The sequence below is a fragment of the Trichomycterus rosablanca genome, chromosome 18 (genome assembly GCF_030014385.1).
Source record: "Trichomycterus rosablanca isolate fTriRos1 chromosome 18, fTriRos1.hap1, whole genome shotgun sequence".
NCBI classification, from domain to species: domain Eukaryota; kingdom Metazoa; phylum Chordata; class Actinopteri; order Siluriformes; family Trichomycteridae; genus Trichomycterus; species Trichomycterus rosablanca.
Window position 1 is genome coordinate 7,624,760 of NC_086005.1, and position 24,398 is coordinate 7,649,157.

The 24,398-nt window shown below is 37.9% G+C and overlaps 2 protein-coding genes across 3 annotated transcripts; one reads left to right on the forward strand and one right to left on the reverse strand.

The window, feature by feature from the left end:
- Positions 1-2,804: 2,804 nt before the first annotated feature.
- Positions 2,805-7,720, forward strand: LOC134332307 (solute carrier family 46 member 2). Its single transcript, XM_063013893.1, has 4 exons — positions 2,805-3,882; positions 5,257-5,340; positions 7,171-7,327; positions 7,455-7,720. Exons 1-4 carry the CDS (start codon positions 2,910-2,912, stop codon positions 7,501-7,503), a joined length of 1,263 nt encoding a protein of 420 aa, XP_062869963.1. The 5' UTR covers positions 2,805-2,909; the 3' UTR covers positions 7,504-7,720.
- Positions 7,721-8,814: 1,094 nt separating this feature from the next.
- On the reverse strand, positions 8,815-24,382 carry snx30 (sorting nexin family member 30). 2 transcript variants are annotated; one of them, XM_063013891.1, is made up of 9 exons: positions 24,130-24,382; positions 21,369-21,557; positions 20,797-20,907; positions 19,358-19,516; positions 17,233-17,422; positions 16,490-16,689; positions 15,173-15,259; positions 14,320-14,472; positions 8,815-13,249 (listed from the first exon to the last, which is right to left on the reverse strand). In XM_063013891.1, exons 1-9 carry the CDS (start codon positions 24,274-24,276, stop codon positions 13,178-13,180), a joined length of 1,308 nt encoding a protein of 435 aa, XP_062869961.1. In that variant the 5' UTR covers positions 24,277-24,382; the 3' UTR covers positions 8,815-13,177. The 2 variants fall into 2 exon arrangements, with proteins under 2 accessions (XP_062869961.1, XP_062869962.1); XM_063013892.1 differs by lacking the exon at positions 24,130-24,382 and having other exon boundaries at positions 21,308-21,516.
- Between the last annotated feature and the right edge of the window lie 16 nt (positions 24,383-24,398).

The window sequence follows — 24,398 nt, forward strand, 5'->3', positions numbered from 1 at the left end:
TCATTGTTTCCTTAATTTCTCTTGATGATCTGTGTATCTTTATGGGGCGGCACGGTGGCTAAGTGGGTAGCACTGTCGCCTCACAGCAAAAAGGTCCTGGGTTCGATCCCCAGGTGGGGCGGTCCGGGTCCTTTCTGTGTGGAGTTTGCATGTTTTCCCCGTGTCTGTGTGGGTTTACTCTGGGTGCTCCGGTTTCCTCCCACAGTCCAAAGACATGCAAGTGAGGTGAATTGGAGATACTAAATTGTCCACGATTGTGTTTGATATAACCTTGTGTAATGGGTAACTACCGTTCCTGTCATGAATTTAACCAAGGTGTAAAACATAAAGTTAAAATCCTAATAAACAAACAAACGTGTGTATCTTTATGAACAAGAAGGCAAAATACTTATAACCTAGTATAAAAGTAGTGCATAAACAAATTTATGTAAACATCACTTCCTGCAAGAGGGTTTAACAGCTTTTGCCACAACCATTGCTAATCCAGATATAAAATCAATCACAGAGCTTTAAAATCTCTTTATATTAGCACTGGTACTACATTAATCTGTAAAAGTAGATCCTGTCTTAGAAATGTCTTTAAATTACTCAAGACTGATTTTTGCCCTTCTAGAATGTGCTGTTATTCAAAAAGCTACAACAACAAGCTGAGAATGAGATGGTTCAGTTCTAACTAGTTTCAAACTGCATGTCAAATAAATGACAGAATAAGACCAGTTTATCAGGAGCTTTATGGAGTTTCCAAAGCTGAGCAGCCACATCCAAACCTATGATTACATGCTTGTATTTTCATGCTTTGGTGGATGCAAAAAAAGGATCGCCTAAATTCATTCTGTAAACTGTGTAACAGAAGAAATAATGGTAAAGGGATTTTTTTTTTTTATCTAGGGCTGTTTGTTGTCGGGAAGCCTTGACTGGCCAGCACAGCCCTGTTCTTAACCCTGCAGCTTTGGGATAAATTGTAGTGCAAGACTGAGAGCAAGTCTTATTGTTTAACATCAGTGCCTTTTCAGCAACGTAGGAATTACAGTAGCTCATAATACAATAAAATGTTGAAGATGCACATACTGTATATTCATGTGAATAATGTAGTGTATGCTTAAAATGTGGTAATGCCACCTTTAAGCACTGAAAAAAGCTATATGTGATTTGTTAATTCTGTTTAGGAGAAATGAAGACTCAGTTCAGACAGGTTCTACAACTAAAATCCCAAGAAAGCAAACACACTCTATTGCACAATAAAAAGCAATATGTGATATGTTTATTCTTTTTAGGCGAAATGAAGACTCAGGTCAGACAGCTTCTACAAAGAAAATCCCCAAGAAAACAAACACACTCTATTGCACAATCTTTAACAGCATGGTTCACTCTGAATAGGTACAATACACTCTGTGTTCATCATTGTGTCCTGTGCAGATATTTAAAAAATGTAGTTCAAGTTCAATGCTGTGAATACAGTATTTACTATAGACAAAGAGTAATTTCCCTTTACCAACTGTCTTGTTATTGCTTACTTAGCATGCCAAATTATTTACGATTAATAAACCAATCATAATAGTACATTACAAAAAAAGATTGTATTGCCTAAAGTATTTGGACACTTGACCATGAGCTTGTTGGACATCCCATTTCACAGACACATGGTATTAAATTAGAGTGACTTCTACATGATCTTTCCAGCTATAGGTAGGTAGGTCGGTCGGTCAGTAGAGAGAGAGGGTAGAGAGAGAGAGAGTAGAGAGAGAGAGTGAGTGACCACAGCCTGGCCATCGAGAGAGGCAGGTTAAAAAAGTCCTGGATCCCCAGAGAGGAGAGACTGTGTGGTCACTGCAGGACAGGTGAGGTTGAGACAGAGGTAGAGAGGTAGATAGAGAGAGTAGATAGATAGATTCAACTTTATTGTCATTGCTTAGTACAGGTACAAGGCAACGAAATGCACTTAGCATCTACCAGAAGTGCAAATAGTAGCATTGTGCAAGAAAACAGAGAATATCAGTAAAGTTACATATTCTATGAGTAATACTGATATATAATTATAACTATAGCTATTTACATATATGGAAATATATCTGTGTACATAGTACTATATACATAATTACAATAATAATAATAAAAAGCATATGAATAAAGTGGGATTAGTTAGGTGTATATTAAAATAATAATAATAAAAAGATTAGTTAGGTATGTATTATAATAACAATAATAAATAATAAAAGATGTGTAAATATATAACTATACAACTGTAACTATAACTATATAAGGACGTTGCTAAATAAATATGACTATACATATGTAATGTTCAGGGTTAGAGTTAGGGTAATCAATAGAATAGGCTTCTTAAAAGACTTTGAAGTGTGTTTGTGGGAATGACTGGGACTTATGGTGTTTCATTAAACCAAGCATTTCTTCATGTCTTTATAGAGCTTGCTTTGTGCACTGGGACACAGTAATGCTGTAACAGGAAAGAGTAGTCTTAGAACTGTTGCTGCAAAGTTGCAAGCATATAATTTTCTTTATATAATCTATTTATTACACCTGTTAGCAACTGTTGTGCCTGAAACGCATGAATTTATATGTTAGAAGGGGTGTCCCAGTGTCTGTCTGACGGTGTTTGCGCACGTCATGACTAATCCACAAATCAGTTTGGAGTGTGTAACTTCCTCAAACCCGCATGACGCTCTGTGCTTTCTCTAAAACCGAATCTAAAGGTTGTAAAACACGGAAATACAACTAAGATTTGTTCATTGACGAAGTTGCAGTCTGTCAGTGCGCACTGAGATGCCAGTGGTGGAAGTGAATAAATCAGGGATGCGTCAATAAACTCTAACTTAAGTTAAACAAAGTTGAATGACTAACAGAAACTTAATATTCATCTTATTTCTAAGTGTGTGAACCAGGAGGTGGAAGAAATGCTGGGCTTTTTGAGTGCGCACCTGGAGCCGATGGTGTTTTGCGCACAGATGGCGAGCGCATTTTTCGACACGGGGCTGCAGATGCTTGTAAAGCAGAGGTGCGAGGATGAGAACGGGACAATCCCTGAGGAGCAGACCGAGGAGAAGATGACCATCGCGGATTTTTACATGGTTTTTAACATGCTGGTTAAATTAATGCCTATAATTCCAGCAATCGTGTTGGGAAGGATTGGTGATAAGGGCTACCGAATGGTGCCGATTGTTATACCACTGATAGGCTATGCTTTATCTCGGGTTCTTCTCATATTAACCATAGCTCTCGATTGGCCATTAAAGGTGATGTATGCAGCACCAGTATTGCATGGTCTCTGCGGCGGATTTTCATCCTACTGGGCCGGAGTTATGGCTCTCATATCGGTAAACACAGACCAGCAGGACAGGTCACTGCGCATTATGCGCATTGAATTGGTATATGGGATTGCTGGTTTTCTAGGCAGCCTGGCATCAGGTCACCTGTTTAATCTCTACACGGTTGAACTCAAGCAAGGAGTCGTGATGTCCATCCTCAGTGTGGTGCTCTACCTGCTCTGTCTTATTTACGCCTTTTTTGTTTTAAAAATGAATGAGCAGGATAGGAATGAAAGCAGTGAGATATTTAGCGTGGATAACCGTGACATTATTAACGTAGCCCTGCTGTTTGTTGGTGGGATCTTGTATGATGTAGCTGTAGCAGGTGGAGTGGAGATACTAAACGTGTATGTGCTAGAGGAGCCCTTGCGCTGGGGCGCAGCTGAAGTGGGCTATGGAAATGCTGCTGGTTCGGTCATCTTCATCACCAGCTTTTTAGGAGTGCAGCTGTTTACAAGGTGCAGACTTAGTGATGCCAGTATGATTATGATAGGCATGCTGTCCTTCCTGTTCGGGATCTACTTCATGACATTTGTCACAACCACCGCCATGTACTTTTTAGGTATGTGTGTCCTTTGGCCTTTAAAATTTACATTTACATTTACATTTTTGGCATTTAGCAGACGCTCTAATCCAGAGCGACTTACAGAAGTGTTTCCATAGTAAACATTACCTTACTTTAGTTTAAGTAAACAACAGTCCATGAACAAACATCTGCTAAAACCTGTTAGAATTGTTTAAACAAATGAATAAGAGCGTTAGTAAGTAAGTACAAGTCACCTTAAGTGCTGATATTACCTCTATCATAAAATATAAGACATTGGTAGACATTGCAACTAGGTAAAGTCACAAGTTTACATACAGTTGTTAGGGAGATTTTAGGCCAGTTTTGAGATTTTAATGATTTCTACATCAGTTCTTTTGCTGTAACCAAATGATTAAAACACATATTTTCACACATTTAAGTTCTTTCAAGTTTTTTTTTCTGAAATGTCTTAGAAATAAAAAAAAACAATTATTAATTTAGAGATTTAATGTTATATAACTTGCCTCCATCAACTTTAGTCATTATGATCCACTACAGCTGGTGACTTCTCTTCTCCTTATGTTGAAAGAACATTTGTCCAGATAACAGCTATAAATTAAAAGCTGCAAATTTCCTCAGTCAAGCAAGCTTTATACTGTCATAGGCTTAGAGGATGCTACACATGAAAGAAGCCACAGCTTCAAATTTGGCACATTGCATTATGACTGGGGCTTTTTGCTTTGACACCTGTAACATTTATGACTATGTTAGGCTGTGAACAGGATCATTTACAATCCAGCAAATCCTAGGACATTGCTAACTTGAGTTTAATTTAAAATTCTTGGCAAAAGTTAAGTATAAAGGTGACAGTTTGTTTACTTTTTAGTCCTAACTTTGGCAATACTAGTTTTCCATGTACGTATATGGGCACAAACAAGTCACTACCTTTAGTCAATAATCATTAACAAGGAATTAGGAAGCCATGCCACAGTTAAACAACATTACAGAACATTTTACACCACCAAATTATAAACCTCAGTCTTCTGGGCCACCATAGTTTGCAGCTATATATACAGTCGGTGAACAGTGTCAAAGTCAGAAATAAGGAACTGAAATAGGGAAGCCGGCAGCCAATGATGTGTGAGACATGTGAATAAAGAAGTTGCTGGTACGTTGAGTATAAGGAATGTGAACAATTCCCTCTGCCAAGGAGTCAAATGATCTTAGCCACAAGCAAGAAAAAGTACTTTAGTTTTAAAGCACATTAGCACAACATTACCAAAGCCTAATAAAGACTTCTTATATGTATCTGTTTTTGTGCATCTCCGTTATGCACAGTGCCATGATTTTGCATTTAAATCTTTGGTTTAATGTTTTGTAACATCCCTCCATCCTTTTTCTCTTTCCTAGCTCGTTCCCTTATGTTGTTTGCCCTCATTCCCATGCCTATCATCCGCTCACTACTATCCAAGCAGATCAATGGAACGTCAACTGGTAGGTGCAGTTCACCCTAAACACAAGAAAGTGTAATAATCAAATAAATATATTAATCTCTAACCACCATGGTGCAGGAGGATGGCTGTTGAAAAAATGTAGGGGTTTAGCTTTATTTTTATGTATTGTGTGTATTTATTGTATTCTCTTCTGTTCATTTCTGTTAAGCTTCTATTTTATCAAATACTTTAAAGTTAAAACACGCTAGCCCACCAGCGCTGACATCTTGAGCTTGCAAGTTTGAATCTCAGCTCTGCTAATGGCCAGACAGGTGCCTACACTGACAATGATTGGATTGTCCGAGGGAGGGAGGGAGGCTGTAGGGATTCCACAAACTGTTGCAACTATGGCCTCTGCTGGCTGATTGATGGCATGTGCACAATAAGACAGGGAAAAATGGAGATCTCTGTGCTGCGATACAGATCTCAATATGAACGCCTCATGCAAGTGAAAAGAAGCGGTCGGATACTGTACACATGTTTAAGTTATGTGTTAGTTATGACCCTCCTCGGCCAAGAGTGGGACTAGTAGAGTAGTAGAGGTGGAAATAAAAAGTTGGTAATTTGATACATTTCGGGAGGAAAATTGGGGGATAAATGCATTAAGATTTGTGTATGCATTTTGAGACAGAAAATGGCAAAATGATGCAAGCCTGTTAAGCGTATAAAGGTGTTTTATACACTAATAAAACTTATTTTTCAGTTTATAGAAGTCCGGCCCTCATCTGTAAAACTACTTGTATTGTAAGAATCTGACCACTCATTTTTCTTGCAGTGAATATCAGTTTAAAACAGTAAGAACCTCTGCATAGATAGATTATTAAACTGATAAGACTGAGGAAGTGAAAGATGAACTGAAAGCATACTCCAGTGCATTTGAGTGAGGGGCCTCACTAGAAGTCAGAGAAAGTATTTTGGTATTCTGAGAAAGGCAGCATCGCCTCCTGATATCTCTGCACAATTTGTGTTAAGTAGATGTGTTAAATAGCAAGGGGCATGGTCTGCTTATTTTGTAACTTCTCTTTTCTCCTGTTTGTGCTGCGGTGACTCGAAAAATTAAAGTTTAATATAGAAGTGACACATAAAGTGTTATTACAAAGCATATAGACCAGAAGAAAGATCTAAAGTCTCACATTTATTATTGCCTTAAGGTGTTTTTTTAGGATGCAGATCTACCCTGGGACCTCTAGCCACACCCTCAGACATATATTACATATTTATCCTTATAACGTAATTACAACAGCTAACCCACTCATAAAATGTAAAATTATAAATATTATTTATCATTATTATTTATAATTTTGTGTTCTAAAATAATAATTAGCAAAACACACAGGGATACCCACTCAACCAGCTTTATTCTGAGCATTCACAGATTTGTACTATTTTACTTACTAAACAGGGGTGGCACAGTGGCTCAGTGGGTAGCAATGTCGCCTCACAGCAAGAAGGTCCAGCGTTTGATCCCCAGGTGGGGTGGTCCGGGTCCTTTCTGTGTGGAGTTTTCATGTTCTCTGTGTCTGCGTGGGTTTCCTCCGGGGGCTCCGGTTTCCTTCCACAATCCAAAGACATGCAAGTGAGGGGAATTGGAGATACAGTTTTGTCCATGACTGTGTTTGACATTAAACTTGTGAACTGATGAATCTTGTGTAACGAGTAACTACAGTTTCTGTCATGAATGTAACCAGAGTGTAAAACATGACGTTAAAATCCTAAAAAATAACAAAATCATAATACTTACTAAACATTTTTGCAAAATCTCGTTTCACCACTGAGCGGCGCTGTTTTCACAATTTGTTTCCACATTTTTTCCACATTCCTAATTCCACAGGAATGACCTTCACATTGCTCCAGCTGGCCTTCCGACTGTCCGGTTTGGCCACAACACCCACCTACACCAAAATCTACAAGTCCACCTTTAACACCTTGCCTGGGTTTGTCTTCACCCTATCCAGCATCATCACTTATTTTGCTGTTGTTCCTATCAGGTAAATTCAGCTAACTTAGGTACTAAAATATTCTGTTTAGCTTGTGTTTAAACAGCTTGTGTAATAGTTCATTATTTTATTAAATTTAAAACTCTATACAAGTGTATCATTAACCTTTTTTCCAAAGTATTGTAGGGTGTCGAACTGCAAGACAGGAAACCTACGAGAGAATTTAAGTGAACTGATCATCGTATCATCAGAGGTGCTTTTTATCAGTAGCAATTTCACACAATACTTGTTTACTAACACTTTGGCCTTTTGTATTATGTTACTAAAGAATTTTAAGGTGGACTGTTAGTGGTAGTTACATTTATTTGGTCAAGGCATTTAATTTAAACTGTAAATTTAATTCTGTCTAAATGAGAGTCAATGCCTTCAAACACTGTGTTAACATTCTGGGTTTTTTTTTATAATTTCACTGTCTTTTTATAGACTAGTGATTATTAAAAAGTATTGTAGTTCATTTTTTATTGTTTTATGTGTTTTTTGGGGGAAATGCATGTATGAATACTTTTGTATTTTAATAATGTGTTGCCTTAAAAATATGTTGTTTTTACCTGTACCTATTGTTAATATATTAATTTATTTTCAAGTAACAACTTCATTCTGATTTGCATTCCAGTCAAACCAAAACTGACCTGCTAACATATCCACATAAATAATTCAGTCTGGCTGGCAAAAATGCATAGTTTGTTGGTATTAGGTAAAAACAAATGTAAAAAATATTTTATGCATATTTTATGTTACTTTACATTTATTAACTTACAAAGAGAAATATGCAAACATGTTTTAAAGCCTAATGGGAGTTTTTCTCTTTTGCATTATAATTTTTACTTGCAGAAAGCTTTCAGTTCACTTGTGTGTCGTAATGGTAAGAGACACGCTGCAGATAACAGCATTGCCTGAGTCCCGGGGTTTAAATCCTAGGCCTGGCTTACAAATACAGAAGGTGCATGATGGCGGTATGTGATTGGGGGAGTAAAAACTGTGCTAAATCAAATATGGTGATGAATAATTTGCTAACATGAAAAAAAAACGGTCACTTGAAGAAAGCTTTCAATTCATCCTGCAAGCACAGCATATTAAAGATCTACCCACAGATTTGTAGTATGTATGTTGAAATGGGAACTGTTCCAATGCTTGTGTTTCTTCAGATGGTTCATGATGGATTTTAATGTATGCTTTGAGTCATTGTTATGTTGTAGATGCCAGTTCAGTTTTCTGGCTGACTGTGTTACATTTGCTTCCAGAATTTCCTAATATTTAGTCAAATTAATTTCTCTGTGTTATACCAGGAGATTTCTACCTACTTGAATTGTACAGTGTAATGTCCAGTGCATAAAGCAAAATCAATAAAGAACATGGGTTGCAGCAACCATGCAGTCTTGATCCAGTTCTCCCAAAAGGCCAAATTCATATTGTCCAGTTTTGAATGTTTAGCTCAACATGCACTCATGTAGTAAAAATAAATATACAGAACATCAAAACAGTATTTACACATTTTAATTATATTTCAAATATATTCATTAAAGATTATACCATGAAAACATTAATATATATTTCACCATCAAAATTTACATTAATTGCAATAGTAAACAATTCACACTAAGGGAATTAATGACATAACTAAGGGGTAAAAAGGTTTTTGGTCTATAAATCAGACTTTAAAAATGTACTGCTATAATCATATTCGACCTCACCCATTCAACCTCACACTGACTGGAGATCTCTGGTTGATCATGTAAACAGAATGCAGTTTTTACAAAGCTGTTTTAATTCAACATTACAAAAGTTAAATGACAAATATTATGTACAACTGAACACCTCACTGGCTGCTCTGTAGGTGCACATCACCCTCTGGTTCTATCAAGGAAATAAGCTTATAAAATAAAAAAATACAAATGAATTGGTAGAATGCCACTTGTTTAGCAAATATACACTTAGAGAGGTTCTCGAACCGTTCTTAAGGCGGTCAGAATTACTTAGATTTCTGAATTAATTACATCAGATCCCATTTTATGTAGAAACCCATGTAATCCCGGAGTTCACACTTGCAACTGAAGGTGTGTGTTACCTAATTCACCCTTGTGTCCTTCATTAAAATAAATTTAACATTTACAATGCTATTCAATGTAGCTGCCATATTATCACATGAATGGCTCACAACATTTATAAAGAAGTTTATGCACAAAGGTTTCAATACGCATGGAAGGTTGAACCTGTGATGTCTATTATAACTGAAAATTAGCAGTGATAACGTGTTGCCCAGAATTAATAACATGCACATACTAGTAGCTTTACTTAGTAGCTGTGTTTGCAAAGTGTGAAAATTCAAATTTAAGGTAAACTTAGTAAAGCACCCAGTAAAATAACAGTATTGTACTATTGTACTATTGTACTATGGTATGTAATTCCTCCTGCCTGAGGCTCAAATCTGGTATGATATTAGTGTAAGAGATTTTTAACTGTCAGCAAAAATACAGTTCATTTTACCTTACGGTTTCATTTAATAAATAGCATTATAAGGTTTTTTCTATTGAATTGTTCACCTCTGGATTCTGACTGATTAGGGGTTGAGTAATCTTTTATATCACAGGACTACTTGTCAAAGCTGCTGTCGGTTACCAAAATATAAAAGATAAGTTTACATGAATGTCCTGTTTGCTACTGGTTATTTGCTGAACATTTCTATAAAAACATTAATTTACTGTCAAAATTCCTTTAAGTTGAACAAAATTCTACATTATCAAATGTGCATATAAACAAACAAATACAAGTTCCTTGACAAAATAAAAAAAAGAGATATTTGGCAGCATGCTGAAGTATAAGCTTATTAAGCACTGCAGACAAGCAAGTATTTATAGATCTTGAGACATTAACAGCCCATTCACTGTCGGTACTGCATCACACCACCCCAACTTTAATTAACAAACCATTACAACTGGCATCTGCTCCTCTGAGATTCTTCCTAAAGGCTGAGCTTCCTAGCTAATGAATAAACTTTGCCAGTTGTACCCATAACCTTATTCCTTCTGTTTTTCCCCACAGCTCAGGACGATAAGTGAGAACAAAGACACAAACTGCCATTCACATAGAAATCTGCCCACGAATAAAGCTTGCTTTACCACCACAAAACAGTCCAGTGATTTTAGAACTGCTGCCACTGATCTGATACCCTTTTCCATTATTCTTAAACAAGGTCCTAAAGGTCTGACTGGGAACAAATACTACTTGGGCAATATGCTTAAGGAAAAAGAATGTATCTTCATAAGAATCAGACATAGGCAGACATAATCTACAATCTCATGTCTGTTTACGTTCAGTCAGACGTTCTTCAGAGAGCCACCTAAATTAAGCTTCAAAAATCATGGACTATTCTTTGTTTATTAAAACAGAGGAAGATTTTAAGCTGTCTTTCAAGCCAAGAGGACAGTTAAAATCCAGTAGTAATACATAAAAGCTTTTACACACCTCAGAAAATGCTGACAACATTGAGCAGAGATGAGGACGCTGCAGCTTACAGTTTTACAAAGAATCTCACAGTGATGACCTGTAGCCCGCTAAACAATCCCGGAATAGTGACTCTGTGTAAACAGCCCCATTATATTAACATGAGGGAGATGATCTGGCCCAAACTGGAAATTTAGCATTAATCAAAGCTGTTAGGCTACAGTAAATGCTAAATGAATTAAAACAGAAAGATGCTCCAATCCAACTACTGGAAAATTTATTAAAACTGTAATAGTGTTCCTCATTATTTTAGACAGCTTATCAAATCACAGACTGTGTCCCAAATCACATATTATGCCCATACATACATGTGCACATATTATGATAAATTAGCTTATACCCAGATACCCTACTCTTAATTTAAACAAATTTATACAGAGGAAAACATAAAGCCCTTACCAACGAAATCCCATGTACCACAGTTAAATTGGCACCCTTAGAAATTCATTTAATTATTTTTCTTTTTTTTAATTATTAAGCAAATTCATCAAAAAAGATGCATTGATAATGCCTCTTTTACAGGGTAGGGGGTGTCAGAGATTGTAAAGGAGGCTGTATATAGCTGTGTGGTTGTATTTTTTATCCACATTTTGTCATACATTTACACTCACTTTCTTAACCACTTATCCAATTAGGGTCGTGGGGGTGTGCTGGAGCCTATCCAAGCTTTTCAATGGGCGCAAGGCACACAGTAACACCCTGGACGAGGCGCCAGTCCATCGCAGGGCAGACACACATACACACCCACACATACACACACCCTTTCACCTATAGGGCAATTCAGTGTCTCCAATTAACCTGACTGCATGTTTTTGGACTGTGGGAGGAAACCGGAGCTCCCGGAGGAAACCCAGGACCTTCTTGCTGTGAGGAGACAGTGCTACCCCCATACATTTACAATGTTTACCTAATTAAACAAATGGGAGTTTCTGGTGAAAAAGATTTTAGGATCTTTTCTCAGTTCGTAAATGTACGTCTAGATTATTCTGTATGCTAAGAGTAAGCAGCAGAGATCACGTTAAATTAATAGTCCTGTCAATTCTAACATTAAAATTTGTGTTTATTAGTCACTGACTAAGAGGAAACACTTTTAATAGACTTCATAGGTCCAAAAAAAATCACATTTTAAAGAATTTTGACCCTTGGTGAAATTACATGGGTGGCAGATATTCCTGTTCCACCCAGCCTTCATTATAGAACAGTATCTTTGAGGTGCATTAAATTATGAAAGTCATTGTTTTAATCAATGAGCACCAAGAAAAAATAAATTAGTGGATTTCCTGGGTATTGTTGGAGCATGCTAAGCCATTCTTAGATGCCTAACTTACAGAACCACAAATACTTGTAGTTTAAATGATGAAACAACAGTATAATAATTCTTAATCCGTTAAAGCTTTTACAAATAACAAAATAGATGTGTACATTCCAGATGTGTACATTGAGCATTACTAGTATTCCTGCTGCCCAAATGCTTCAATGGTACAGATCATTTACAGAAAAGTACTCCAGTACCCCAAACTTCTACATGCATTTCATAATCCAAACAGCCATCATCTGAACATAACCTTTAATTTAAACGTTAATTCATTAAAACCACAGTGTGTGTAAATTCGTGCCCTATCAAGCCAACCCAGAGGCATTATGAAAAGCATTTGAACATGAATATTTAAAGAGGTCGGGCAGGGCTGGAAAGAAAACCTTCATTCATATCCTGCAAGCAGTACATAAACTGTGAACATAATTAGGCGGCTACAATCTTATGCCATGTCATGACACAAGATAGTGTTACAAAAACATGATCTATAGTGTTACTAAAAAAAATGAAAAATCAACCAAACTTTGGTCAGAGGAATGTGGGCGCTCCCTGGCCCTTCTCTCCATGGTCTGAGAGGGCAAGACAACAACGACGATGACAATGCAGCACCATTTTAAAAGGAGCCATGCTCACGACAAGAGGAATTCACAAAAAGGTTGTTGGCCACCGTGTACTTAAAAATGAGCAGAAGTAAAGCTCACTGGACTTTTTCTCTCTGCACCACTAATTCAGTGAAGCATTCCAGCTCATTCTGTGGTCTGACACAGTTCGCTGTGCTTCGGTGGAACACTAAACAACATACGCTTTCAGGCCTGAAGGATGGAGAAGAGTGCATGGACGGGTCTCACAAACTAAAGACAGTTCACGAATCAGAATGCAATAAACTGACGGCGGTCTTCGTGCAACCCCTCACTCCTCCGTGATAATCGAGTTCCCGATGATAGCGAATCCTGTTAGGACTCACTGCTACAATCTCGAACAGGATCAGCAAACGCTGAGCCAGAGAGCCGGCCACACAGACAAACTCAGTTCGTCTCCGATTTGGATTCCTGTTTGTCCTGTAATAGTGGAATGAGGGACTCCCAAGCTGCAAGGCACTACAGAATAGAGAGAGCACACACAAGCAGCTGTTAACATCTGGTCACGCATACACAATTCCAAAATTAAGAATGTGAGGACTGTTTTTTAAGATTGTAACAGTGGAAGGTCAAGTCTGTAAGATTCAGGTTGACGCTGACCAACCCGGAAACACTTGGTACAAGAACTTAATGCTTTATGCACAGTTACTTTTATGATCAATAATGTTTCAGATAGTTAAATAGACAGACTGGCGGACAGATAGACAGACAGACAGACAGACCAATAGATATAGGTATGAAGAATATATATAATATATATAATAATAGTAACATTAGTATAGATTATAACAGTATCTGCAATAATTAACTTCCTTAATGGACTATGGAAAGCAAGTTTGCTTAACTAGCTTGTTTGACTAACACCAAGCTCAGCTCTGGACTACAGATTCTTCCCTCTAGTCATGATGTTTGGAATTTTGCAGAGCTGTGTCAGTATTCGAGAGGCTAAAGGGGCTTAGCATTGCCAAGCTAGTTCAGGCTCACAGTTAAGTGCTGCAGTTAAGGACTGTTCCTGGATCACTGTGTATACAGATGTAGCGAACGAGGGTTTTTAAGGCCAGGAGTACAGCGTGTGTGGTTTAAAAAATGTTTAGATGTGTTTAGATGTGTTTCTAAACTCTTCCACGATCATAAACAAAATTTGGCTTTGGCTAAAAGAAATGCATTTAAATACGCTAAGGATATCACACACACACTTCTATGGTATATTATGATTATATCAAAAAAGAACATAATGTTTGCATTTGTGAGTAGTAGATTATGGTTGTGACTGTGGTAAAGTGAAGGACCCTTTGTGGAAATTACTGTAATGTGACTAGCAAAATTAATGACTATGTTTTTCAGATGCTGTTTTTTAGGTTTGCATTAAAAAGTTGCATCAAGAACTTAATTTATTTGTTGATACTTGAACACTGCAAGGATACTTGAACATTTGCAGAGGTGGTAAAATGCCCAAAACCCATTGTTCATTTAGTCATTCATCTTCAGTTATATTCCAATATCCTTTAATATTGTTTCAAAGCCATTACCTTCTCATAGTACTGGATGTTTTTGTCTGCCATGCCGGTCAGCAGCTGCCTGAAGTCCTGCCGCTTGTTATTCTGCCAGCGCTCCCAGTCAGCCTTCAGGTCAGCATTAAAGCACTCCACCCGGTCCTGGCATTTCTCAACATCTGTTGGCACCTGCAACAGGGAACACAGAGGATTTTCACAACTCCAGAATTCTGCTAAAATATCTAGTTCCATTCCTTTCCACAGCATTAGGGTCCTGGGTTTAAATCTAGCGCATGGTTACTGTCTGGTGGGTCTGGTACTGCATTAAAACACTAACATGGCAGCATAACACCCTGCAAAAGTCAATAATACTTAGATAGGCTGTGGTATTTAAACAAGGAAAACAGGCATTAAGGCTCTGCTCTGTACTAGCATCCAGCTGTCTGTTTGTGTTTGAACAGCTCTCAAAAAGTCAGTTTTGAGTCTCTTGGTGTTTCCAAAAGACGACTAAATAATAATAATAATAATAATACATCACATTTATATAGCGCTTTTCAGTAACCCAAAGACGCTTACAAAGAACAATTAGTAATGCAAGGAACAATGAACAACAAACAAGCAGAAAACAATTATACAAGAAGTGGCATACAAGAAGTCAGTGACAACAGATAAAGAGACTTACAGAGTACAATTGGTAATACAGGGAAGAAGTAAACAATGACGAACAGGAATACAATAATACAAAGGAAAACAACATATGGGGGGGGGGGGGTTCACTGCGGCAGGTTAAGATGGAGGAAGACCCACCTGTTTACTAAGCACTTAAATAGAAACCAGCCTTGCTTCTACTACTGTCTATTTTTCAAAACAAAATCTGTTTAACTCTTACTGGAGTCCTCTTGTCCTCACGAAATGCTACAGCCTCCAGTTTGGCCTCGTATTCAGCTTGAACTTGGTCCCTTTTCTTCAAAACATTCTGCAGACAGAGAGTAGCACTAAGCATAAGAGTTACAAACCATTTCAAAATGATGTTATGAAGCCAAGTGCAAATTAAACTTCCAGTCGTATATGAATGTTGGAAAATAGTTTACAGCACAGAGTTTGGCATCAGTGCACTCACAGTAACACAGTTTTAATATGGAAACTATTAAATCTGCTTTTCGGCTTTTTAGCCTGAAACCTCCTGCTCAAGTGTGCAGTGAGCTGGACAGAGAAGAATAATGGCCAGAAGGACTGGAAAAGTCAACAAAAGAAATGCTTAGCTTTTTCTTATTAGGCCTTAAGTCACCTCAAATATATGAGCATTTCCAGCCCATTCGTAAAAATAATAATTTTATTGTATTGTTAAATGTCCAAAAAGGAACTACAATTTAGTAATACAGCCTTCAAATCAAACATTTCTTACTGCTGTTTACCACCAAGATTTTTAGTAGCTGACACACGTGAAAGGATTAATCCCTTAACAACTGAATTTAATAATATTTTTTACTTGTCCCAATTTAGACATAGCCATCTCCCAATAGCTCTTATGACCCCCAGCATGCACCACACACATTTTAGCAGAAACAGTTTTCATTGAGACTGGGTCACAGAGGTGCTGGTTTAGGTCTGTGGGTGTTTTGGGGGCGGTGTTGGGTTGTTTAGGAATGACCCTAAAAAGTGGCCACTTGCGCTCACCGTTCCACTTTACTGATGCAGTTTGTCTGCTAATATTCACTCTTTTGACTTTCGAAACTACAAACATTAAATCAATTTCTAGTTTTTGTGAATCGTAATTTGAGCATGCACTGATGGTCCTTTTGGAACTTTGTTGGTTGGCTCATGTTGTTTTTGATCTCATATATTATGGTTAATTATAATCAGTCGAATCGACTTGTGTGCAGATGTTATTTTGTTTCTCATTTCAAAGCAAAAGCAAAGCATTTGGAATCATATAGCCTTCCCCAAGCCTTTGACTATTTTCTGGTTGTTCTTCAAAGACAGGGCAATCCCTTCCACAATGCCTGCACACACAAAAACATTCCATTCTCAGCTGTGCTAGGAAAAGTTGTGGCCTGGAATGGCTCTCTATGCATGGTAAGGCTCTGTGTGTGTCTCTTAACCAGCTGGTAATAAGAGGCAGTCAGTGACTGTGTGTGATCAGTAAGGTGGGGTCGGAAAAGGAAAAAAGGAACAAAAAAAAAGAGAAGTCTAACGGGGAGTGTACCTTCATGGATTCGATGTAGAGCATGTACTCGCGCAGCACAGGTAAGAAGTCATCACTCATGTCTTCAGTAAGTTCCTCCAGACCACTGCAGCAGTTAGCTACATAACCTGCGACACCGTCCAGTGGCTCCTGGAGCTCCTGTTCAAAGGAGGCCCATGCGGAGTACAGGGGCCCATACTCTCTAATCTCCACCATATACTCTGAGGAGAAACACAAATAAATTCTACTTCATTTGGATTGAGTTATAACCTTGATCTTAGTCAAAGGGGTTGTATACTTTTTATCAGATGGTAGAAATACTATAGCATTTACTTCAATACAGCATTGCTGCATATCATAAGGTTGCCATGTCTTAATTTTTTACCAGGCAGCCTGATTTTTGGCTTTGTTTTACCACTGCTGAAATCTGGCAACCCTACCAAATTAGTTTCCACAGCTGCATTTGTTTACCTTTCTTGTAAAGTGTTATTTTTTTATTCTGTCACGTCTGCACATGTAATTCTGTTTTTTTATATAAGAAAATTAAAACCCCCTTGACAAAAAGTATTTGTGGAAGTTTGTGTGGAGTTCCAATCTAAGCTGTGCTATCAGCCGGTCTACACAGACATGACTGGTTATGTCTAGGTGGGCAGAGAAAGGGGAGTTAGTTAAACAGCTTAGCCATCGGAAAAATGAAAGTGACGTGACATGAGTGAAGGTGAATGTGAGTGAGTGAGTGACTGAGCGGTATTTAAAGATCCTACCTGTCTGCTCCTTAATGATTCTTTGTGCTATTCTGTCGATTGTACCCAGCTTCTGTGTAAACATGTCCAGATAGTCACCCATGGCAGCAAACTCCACTGGCCTTGCTCTTAGCTTGTAGCCACCAGTCACGTACTTCACAGACTCGCCCATCTTGGAGAGCAGAGCCAGGCCTTGTCTCTTATTCAGATCCTGCATTACAAATATGCATGAGACTTCCGTCTACTGGTACAAACTAAAAACATTAACCCTTTATTCACACTAATAACAGACAATACACATACAATGACATTAAACCAAGATTTCTAATAAGATTTTTAATGGATCAATTCTAAATTATTGGTACCAGTAAGTTTCACAAATAAATCCACTGTTGTGTGATTTCCTCTTTATTTTCTACTGTCGCAACTTTAGTTTCTACCTACATTTAGTTCCTATTCAAGAAAAGCTTGGCAAACAATCTTAAGTTTGGAGATCATGTATCACAGCAGCAGCGAGAAGAGACCCTGTCCAATCTTCCTCCTTTAAAACAGCCAGGTTGGAGCCTCTGCTGAGATTTTACTTTTAATCTTTCCTGAATTTCATTTTAGGTTACGTTCACATGCACTTAAGTGCACTGAGGTGGATTGGTGTTGCTCTTGTGAGCAGATTGTATTTTTTTACATCACTTTAAATCTTAAACCACATACTATATACTAAAAAAGTATTGAAAATGTGGCACTCAGTCGGCACAGCAGTTTATTACAGTACCCCACCACTGCTTAGACCCGGGTTCCAATCTCAGCAGTGCTATTATCCAGCTGGGCTTCTGTACAGATTACATGATTGGCTATGTCTGAGAAACGAAGCCCTGCAATGGATTGCTGTCCTGTTCAGCATATTTCTGCAGTGCGCCCAGCGTTTTCCAATGAAACTGGCCCAATCGCAACCCTGACCAGGATAAAGCAGTTTCTATAAATGTTTATAAGACTAAAGAAAGTGTATTAATTTGCCATGTGTTTAGAACAGTATACTGAAGTCTCAGACACAGTCACAGTCAGCTTTCTGTATACTGGATATCAAAACAACATGCTGTTTACAAGTCCATAAATGATGTCTCATTATATCCTGAAAATATTACACCAGTTTATATCCAACATGTTATGTTATGGGTTGCAAATTAAGGAATAGATGAATAGTACTGGACTGGTGAACTTTTAGAGCTGATCTGAGGAGATGTTCTGCATGTTCTCCCTCTGTCCACATAGATTTTCTCTGGCTTCTTCACTTTTCTCTTTCCACAAGTCCAAAGATAAGCAGTCAGGCCAAGTGGAGTTACTAGAAAATGCTCTAAGTGTCTGTGTGTGCGACCCTGACCAGGTTTAAGTGGTGGTAAAACAAACAATGAATAAATGAATATTGAATTAGACACGCTGGGAGGTTAACCGAGCCATGGTTACCAGAACTGGTGTAAAATTGGTTGTCTTACTAGTGTAAACACAGGTCCAAGACAAACACTCTGGTGTGTTGATGGCTCTGCTTTCGAACACTTGCCAACAGAAAATCAATGTTTCAGGCCAGTGAGACATTATTCTTGTTAATAACTGCTGCTGGCTGTCTTTAGAATGTCTACAAGAGGGATTACACCTGGCTATTTGTCACAGAGCGGGTAATGAAAAAGCCATTAGTGATTTTGATAAATGACAGAAGCAGCCCTGGCGCTACAGTGTACTGCACCCAGCTATGGCTACCTGTCAAACTACACCACCCATGAGCACTAAAAAGTGCAGGTTTAGAGTTATATGATAAAGTGAATTTGTGAGGTAAATATAGAGCTAGTCTTTTAATTCTACAGAAAAACTAAATAACAATTAAGTAAAAGAACGTAACTTGCATAAACTGTGGGCCTGTAGAACAAGCTCCTGTCATAATAAAAAAAAAGTAGCAAATTTTTTTCCTTTTGGGATATTTGCAAGAAACCATTGAGCATCACTCACACAATTCAATCAAACTGATCCAAAAACACTGCTTTTGCTGGCCAGGATTCAAGTAAAAGTCACTGTGCCTGGGTACTCTTAGGGAGCCCAAATTAACACAGCAGTTTTTGTCATAGAATGTTAATAGAAACACAAACACTCTTGTACTAACCTTGGCTGACAAGAAAGCATTAAAGTGGTCGTTGAAAGAAAGGACTGGGTGGTCAGCAACCCGTTTCAGGAACTTATCCAGAGCTTTCCTTCTTGTCTCCACAAATTCCTCTGAGAAACGATCCACCACTCCCTTCATGACGAACTTCTCAGGTAATGGCTTTGGGGAAAACATTAGAACCACAAGAAAACAGAATGTAAGATGTTAAACAGTTCAAAGTTCCCGTCTCATAAACCGTTAACCTATTCTAAACTTCAGCTGGGATAAATAAAAGAAAAATATTCCATTATGGCTGTAAACACGCTTACCATCAACATTATCCTGCTTCAGATTACAAAAAAAAAGCCCAGTCGTAGGGAGCCCAGTCATAGGGAGATTGCCAATTTAATCCCCAATGATACCACTGCCATGTGGCAGACATGTAAAAAAGTACTGGGCCTATTTTCTGTCTGAGAAAGATGGGTTTCCTCTTTCTCACACAAATAACCTAGCAGGGGAATTAAGTGCCCGTCTTTAGGCTTGTTGAGCGGCACAGTGGTGTTGCATGATTTGCAGTTTGAAAATAGGTGGTGGCTTCAGATGTCTCAGAGGAAGCACATGCTAGTCCCTTAATCCCTCAGACTGAAAGCTATTAAGCAATAGGGAAAATTAGTAGATGTAAATTATTAAATATGGGTGTCACAATCCCATTTTTCAATTTTTACAAATGATTCTAATATCAGAGCACTAATTATCTGCCAATACCAACACAAATGTAATATTTGCATCTTTTGTTTATGTAGAGGATTTTGTCATGTTAGTTAACATCAAACGTATTAAGCAAAAAGAAAAAAAGATTTCATTGGATTATATAAAAAAAGTCAAATCTAAGCTGATACAACACCAGTACTCAAATCTTGGATCAGGACACCCCTAGTATTAACACAAGAATGGTCAGGAAGTTTTACCTTTCTGAAATTCCCGGACATAATAGCTTTAATCAATCCATGCGCTTGTGTGGGGTTATGGAAAGACCCTGAGTTTCGGGGTTCAAATCACAGGCTGGGCTCACAAACTACAGAAGGAAAATGGCTTTATGTGAACTTGGTCATTGAGGCGGACACATATCAGTGCATCCCTGTGCTTATCCCAAGCCCAGATAAATAGAAAGATTGCATCAGAAGCCAAATCAAATATGGAAATGAATGACCTGCTGTGGCGACCACTAACAGAAGCATTTAACAGAAAACAGCAATCCAGTTTAATCCTTAAACAAAAAAAAACTGTTTAGAAAGGCTTCTGATGCTATCTTTCTACCCCGTAAAGTTACAGTGGTCATTTACTCTCAGTAAAAAAAATAACCACTTACAGCTACATTATAAAAAAACATCATCTTTATCTCATCAAGGGTTATGAACACAAATGAAATCTGCAGAAGATGCACACAAAGCTTTACCTACTGGAATAAGGTGTGTTGGCTGACTGTCCTCTAGCTTGTTTCTCAGCCAGTCAAAGTCCTGGTAGCGCCGCCTTACTGAGTACTCAGGCAGGTCAAACTCTGTTCTGGTGGTCTGTAGATGTGATAGAAACCCAGATGAAACATGAATGAAGAAGAAAAGGCTGTGTAACTACTGTTCACTGTTTTACAATGCAGTCAGTGTCAAGTCTGAAAGAAGCACTTTTGCTTTTCACTGACTAACAAACCTCACCACTGACGATCCCCACTATTAAAATGCATGAATGCAGGATTTGCTCAATACATTTACACACAAGTTGCACACAGTCATGAGAAATTTTGTATCTCCAATTCACCTTACTTGCATGTCTTTGGACTGTCTGAGAAAACCCATGCAGACACGGAGAGAACATGCAAACTCCACACAGTAAGGACCTGGACTGCTCCACCTGGGAATCAAACCCCCAAATCAGTCCCGTGCTGAAAGCTGTTGTTGCAGTTTACCACAGACTTACAAGACTCAAGAGGAAGCCTGGCAGGTGGATCGTAACATCGTTACATGAGATACCCACTGACCTTAGTGGACACTCTGTAAGTGATGTACGTCTCCATGGCAGACACGTGTTTCTTCGGATCATCCACAGTCACAAAAAGGTCTCGCATCTCTCCATCCAGGTCGTCGTCCAGCTGCAAGCGATTTAGCAGGGAGGAAGAAGAGGCTGGACTGGAGGTGTCCACTGCATTGCCATTGGGTAGACTCAAGTCCTAAAAAAAAATAAAATAAACAACAGATAATGGTTCATTAAAATGTTATCAGAATTACAAAATTTTTATCAGATGTTACCATCACTGGGTGTTAGAATAATAACTTGCTGTAACTGAAGTCATTCTAGGTACAAGGGAAAATGTGTCTTGATTTATTTAGGGGTCGCCACAATGGATCTGGTCCATATACCAGACTTGCTACAGTTTTTACACCAGATACCCTAACTGACACAACCCACCTATTTCTATCCAGGCTTTGGACGGGCATTGAGAGCGCACTAACAAGTTGACAGCCAAGACAAAGATTGGTGTCCTGACCGGGGTGTGTTAACACATTCCACCCAATTGTACCAGAGAAGCAGGACCCATTGCGTTCCTGACCAGGATAAGGCTGTGCTAAAAACTTAAAAATAAAGTATATATAAATAAAAAAGATAAAATAAATATTATGCTTCTTACTTTGTAGCGACAGTTCTTTCTCGTTCCAGCACAATTGTATTTAAAGTGTGGTCCATTAAGGCACCTATTTGTCCAACATCAGTGACACAAATGCTCTTTTGACAAAATGGACACAAATTCCCACAAACATGCTCCAAATTCTTGAGGAAAGTTGAAAGTTGTTAAAGCCTAAATAGGGAGTGTCAGCTGCTAACAGTTTTGGTTTAGGACGTCCAACAAGCTCACTGACAGGCATATAGTGTATATACATTTCCATACAGTGACTAATAAATAAAACTGTGTTTACTGATTGATTTTGAGGACACCACAAGTCTGATCAGAATGAAGCGGTTAATAATGATGAATAAATACACAAATCACTTTTGTTGATCATAACAGCAGCTCAACCAGAGCTAATAGAAGTGCAGGAACAACAGTCAAATGGACCTTCGTTTCAGATGACGTTCAATCAACAGCAGACACTAACACCAGGCCATTATACATCCACAAGCTAAACATAGTCCTGCCAGCCTTCTTTTCATCCATCCAGTATGTCAAAAGAGCATTTCAGAACTGGGCTAATATCAAACAAAAAATCAAATGCTTATTGTTTTTAATAATTTAATTCAACAAGATTTTCATTTTTACTTCACTTTATACTTATTTATTATTTAGTATTTATACATTTAGTATTTATACATTTCTTTCTCTCTTTAGTATTAATTTATTAAGTACACTTACCTGATCATTCAATAATTTATTAATTTTCACCAACCAATTTAGTTTGTTATGGCCACAAAGCAAAAATACATCCCTGACATTGCACTAAAACACTCACATTCAGGGGCAATTTAGAGTAGCCAAGGCACCGTCTGCATGTTTTGGAAGTAGTAGTCAAAAGAAACCAAGACAAACGCAAATAAAATGCCAAACTCCTTAATGACAGTGACTGGAGTCTTAGCATAATACCTGTTATTAGTGTGGTCTATTTTTTACTAAGCACAATAGGTCAAAACCATAGGACCAACAAAGACCAGTGCACAGATGTAACTTGAGTGATTGATTATTGTGACAATTTAATAATAAGTTGTTGATAAAAAAAAAAATTGTAGCATCTTCATTATAATAACTTGTGTTAGCAAATCCACCAGTCAGGCCAAGCATTTAACAGATACAACTGACAGTGCCCTGAAGGAGGGAAGACCAGATGGGTGCAACAGTCCCTTCTACTGTCTAGTCTCTGTGTTCGAATAAAAATAACATGTTGAATGCATTAGACTCAACCACAAGCATAACAAAGGAAAATTATGTAAAGCTCTGGACAAAAGTGCATTACAGATTTTTACAACTTCAAGTACCAAGATCATCTGTACAAATAATAGCCTTAAGTATGACGTAAACAAAAACTGTAAATGTAACGGAACACAAGTTCCAAAGATTTGCATTGTCATGAACTTGGAGGCTGCCTTGGCCCTACTAGATAATCAGCACTTTATAGCACATATAAAGAGTACAGTGGAAGCTCAGAGGTTAAGGTACTGGACTACTAATCAACAGGTTGCCAGTTCAAGTCCAAGGACCTCCAAGTTGCAACTGTCAGGGCCCTGAGCAAGGTCCTAAACTCTCATTTACTCAAATTGTAAGTCAGTTTGGATAAATGTCGTAAATCTAAACCTTGTTGTAAACAAAAAACATTTAACTCCCATAACTTGAGTAAAACTTAAACTGTAAATAAATAAATCATGTTTATAATAATGTCTAACAGAAATTTCACCTTAATGCTGCTGTTGCTGGAGGTGTAAATGAACAAATCATGTTTATAACTGTGTATAAGAGAATTGTTTACCTTTATACTATTGTTGCTGGGATTCTAAATGAATAAAGCATGTTTATAACCGTGTATAAGAGAATTGTTTACCTTTATACTATTGTTGCTGGGATTCTAAATGAATAAAGCATGTTTATAACCGTGTATAAGAGAATTGTTTACCTTTATACTATTGTTGCTGGGATTCTAAATGAATAAAGCATGTTTATAACCGTGTATAAGAGAATTGTTTACCTTTATACTATTGTTGCTGGGATTCTAAATGAATAAAGCATGTTTATAACCGTGTATAAGAGAATTGTTTACCTTGATGCTGCTGTTGCTGGGGTTGTTGGCTGGTGGTTCTGGACTGGGTGTGAGCGGAGCCTCCTCGGCTGATAACGGATGAACAATCTCCTGGATGGATTTTTGACCCGATGAGGGCAGAGATTTGGGGGTACCGGCAGCACTCATGGTGATAGTGAGAAGGCATTAAAGAACAAACGTTGTAAGAATCTCTCTAGTTTTGCTCCATCAAGATGTTTAAAGATCTCAGAGAATCCGAGCACCAAACATCTGTCAGCTGACTGACACCG

What these genes read in the sequence shown, in the direction of transcription:
- snx30 (XM_063013891.1), bottom strand. Translation starts at nt 24,276, where the DNA reads ATGAGTGCTGCCGGTACCCCCAAATCTCTGCCCTCATCGGGTCAAAAA. An exon ending in ATGCTTTCTTGTCAGCCAAG is followed by an intron (nt 17,423 to 19,357) that starts GTTAGTACAAGA and finishes TTTGTAATGCAG; the next exon opens with GATCTGAATAAGAGACAAGG. An exon ending in GTGAGGACAAGAGGACTCCA is followed by an intron (nt 14,473 to 15,172) that starts GTAAGAGTTAAA and finishes TCCCTGTTGCAG; the next exon opens with GTGCCAACAGATGTTGAGAA.
- LOC134332307 (XM_063013893.1), top strand. Translation starts at nt 2,910, where the DNA reads ATGCTGGGCTTTTTGAGTGCGCACCTGGAGCCGATGGTGTTTTGCGCA. An exon ending in GATCAATGGAACGTCAACTG is followed by an intron (nt 5,341 to 7,170) that starts GTAGGTGCAGTT and finishes CTAATTCCACAG; the next exon opens with GAATGACCTTCACATTGCTC. An exon ending in TTTGCTGTTGTTCCTATCAG is followed by an intron (nt 7,328 to 7,454) that starts GTAAATTCAGCT and finishes TTTTTTCCAAAG; the next exon opens with TATTGTAGGGTGTCGAACTG.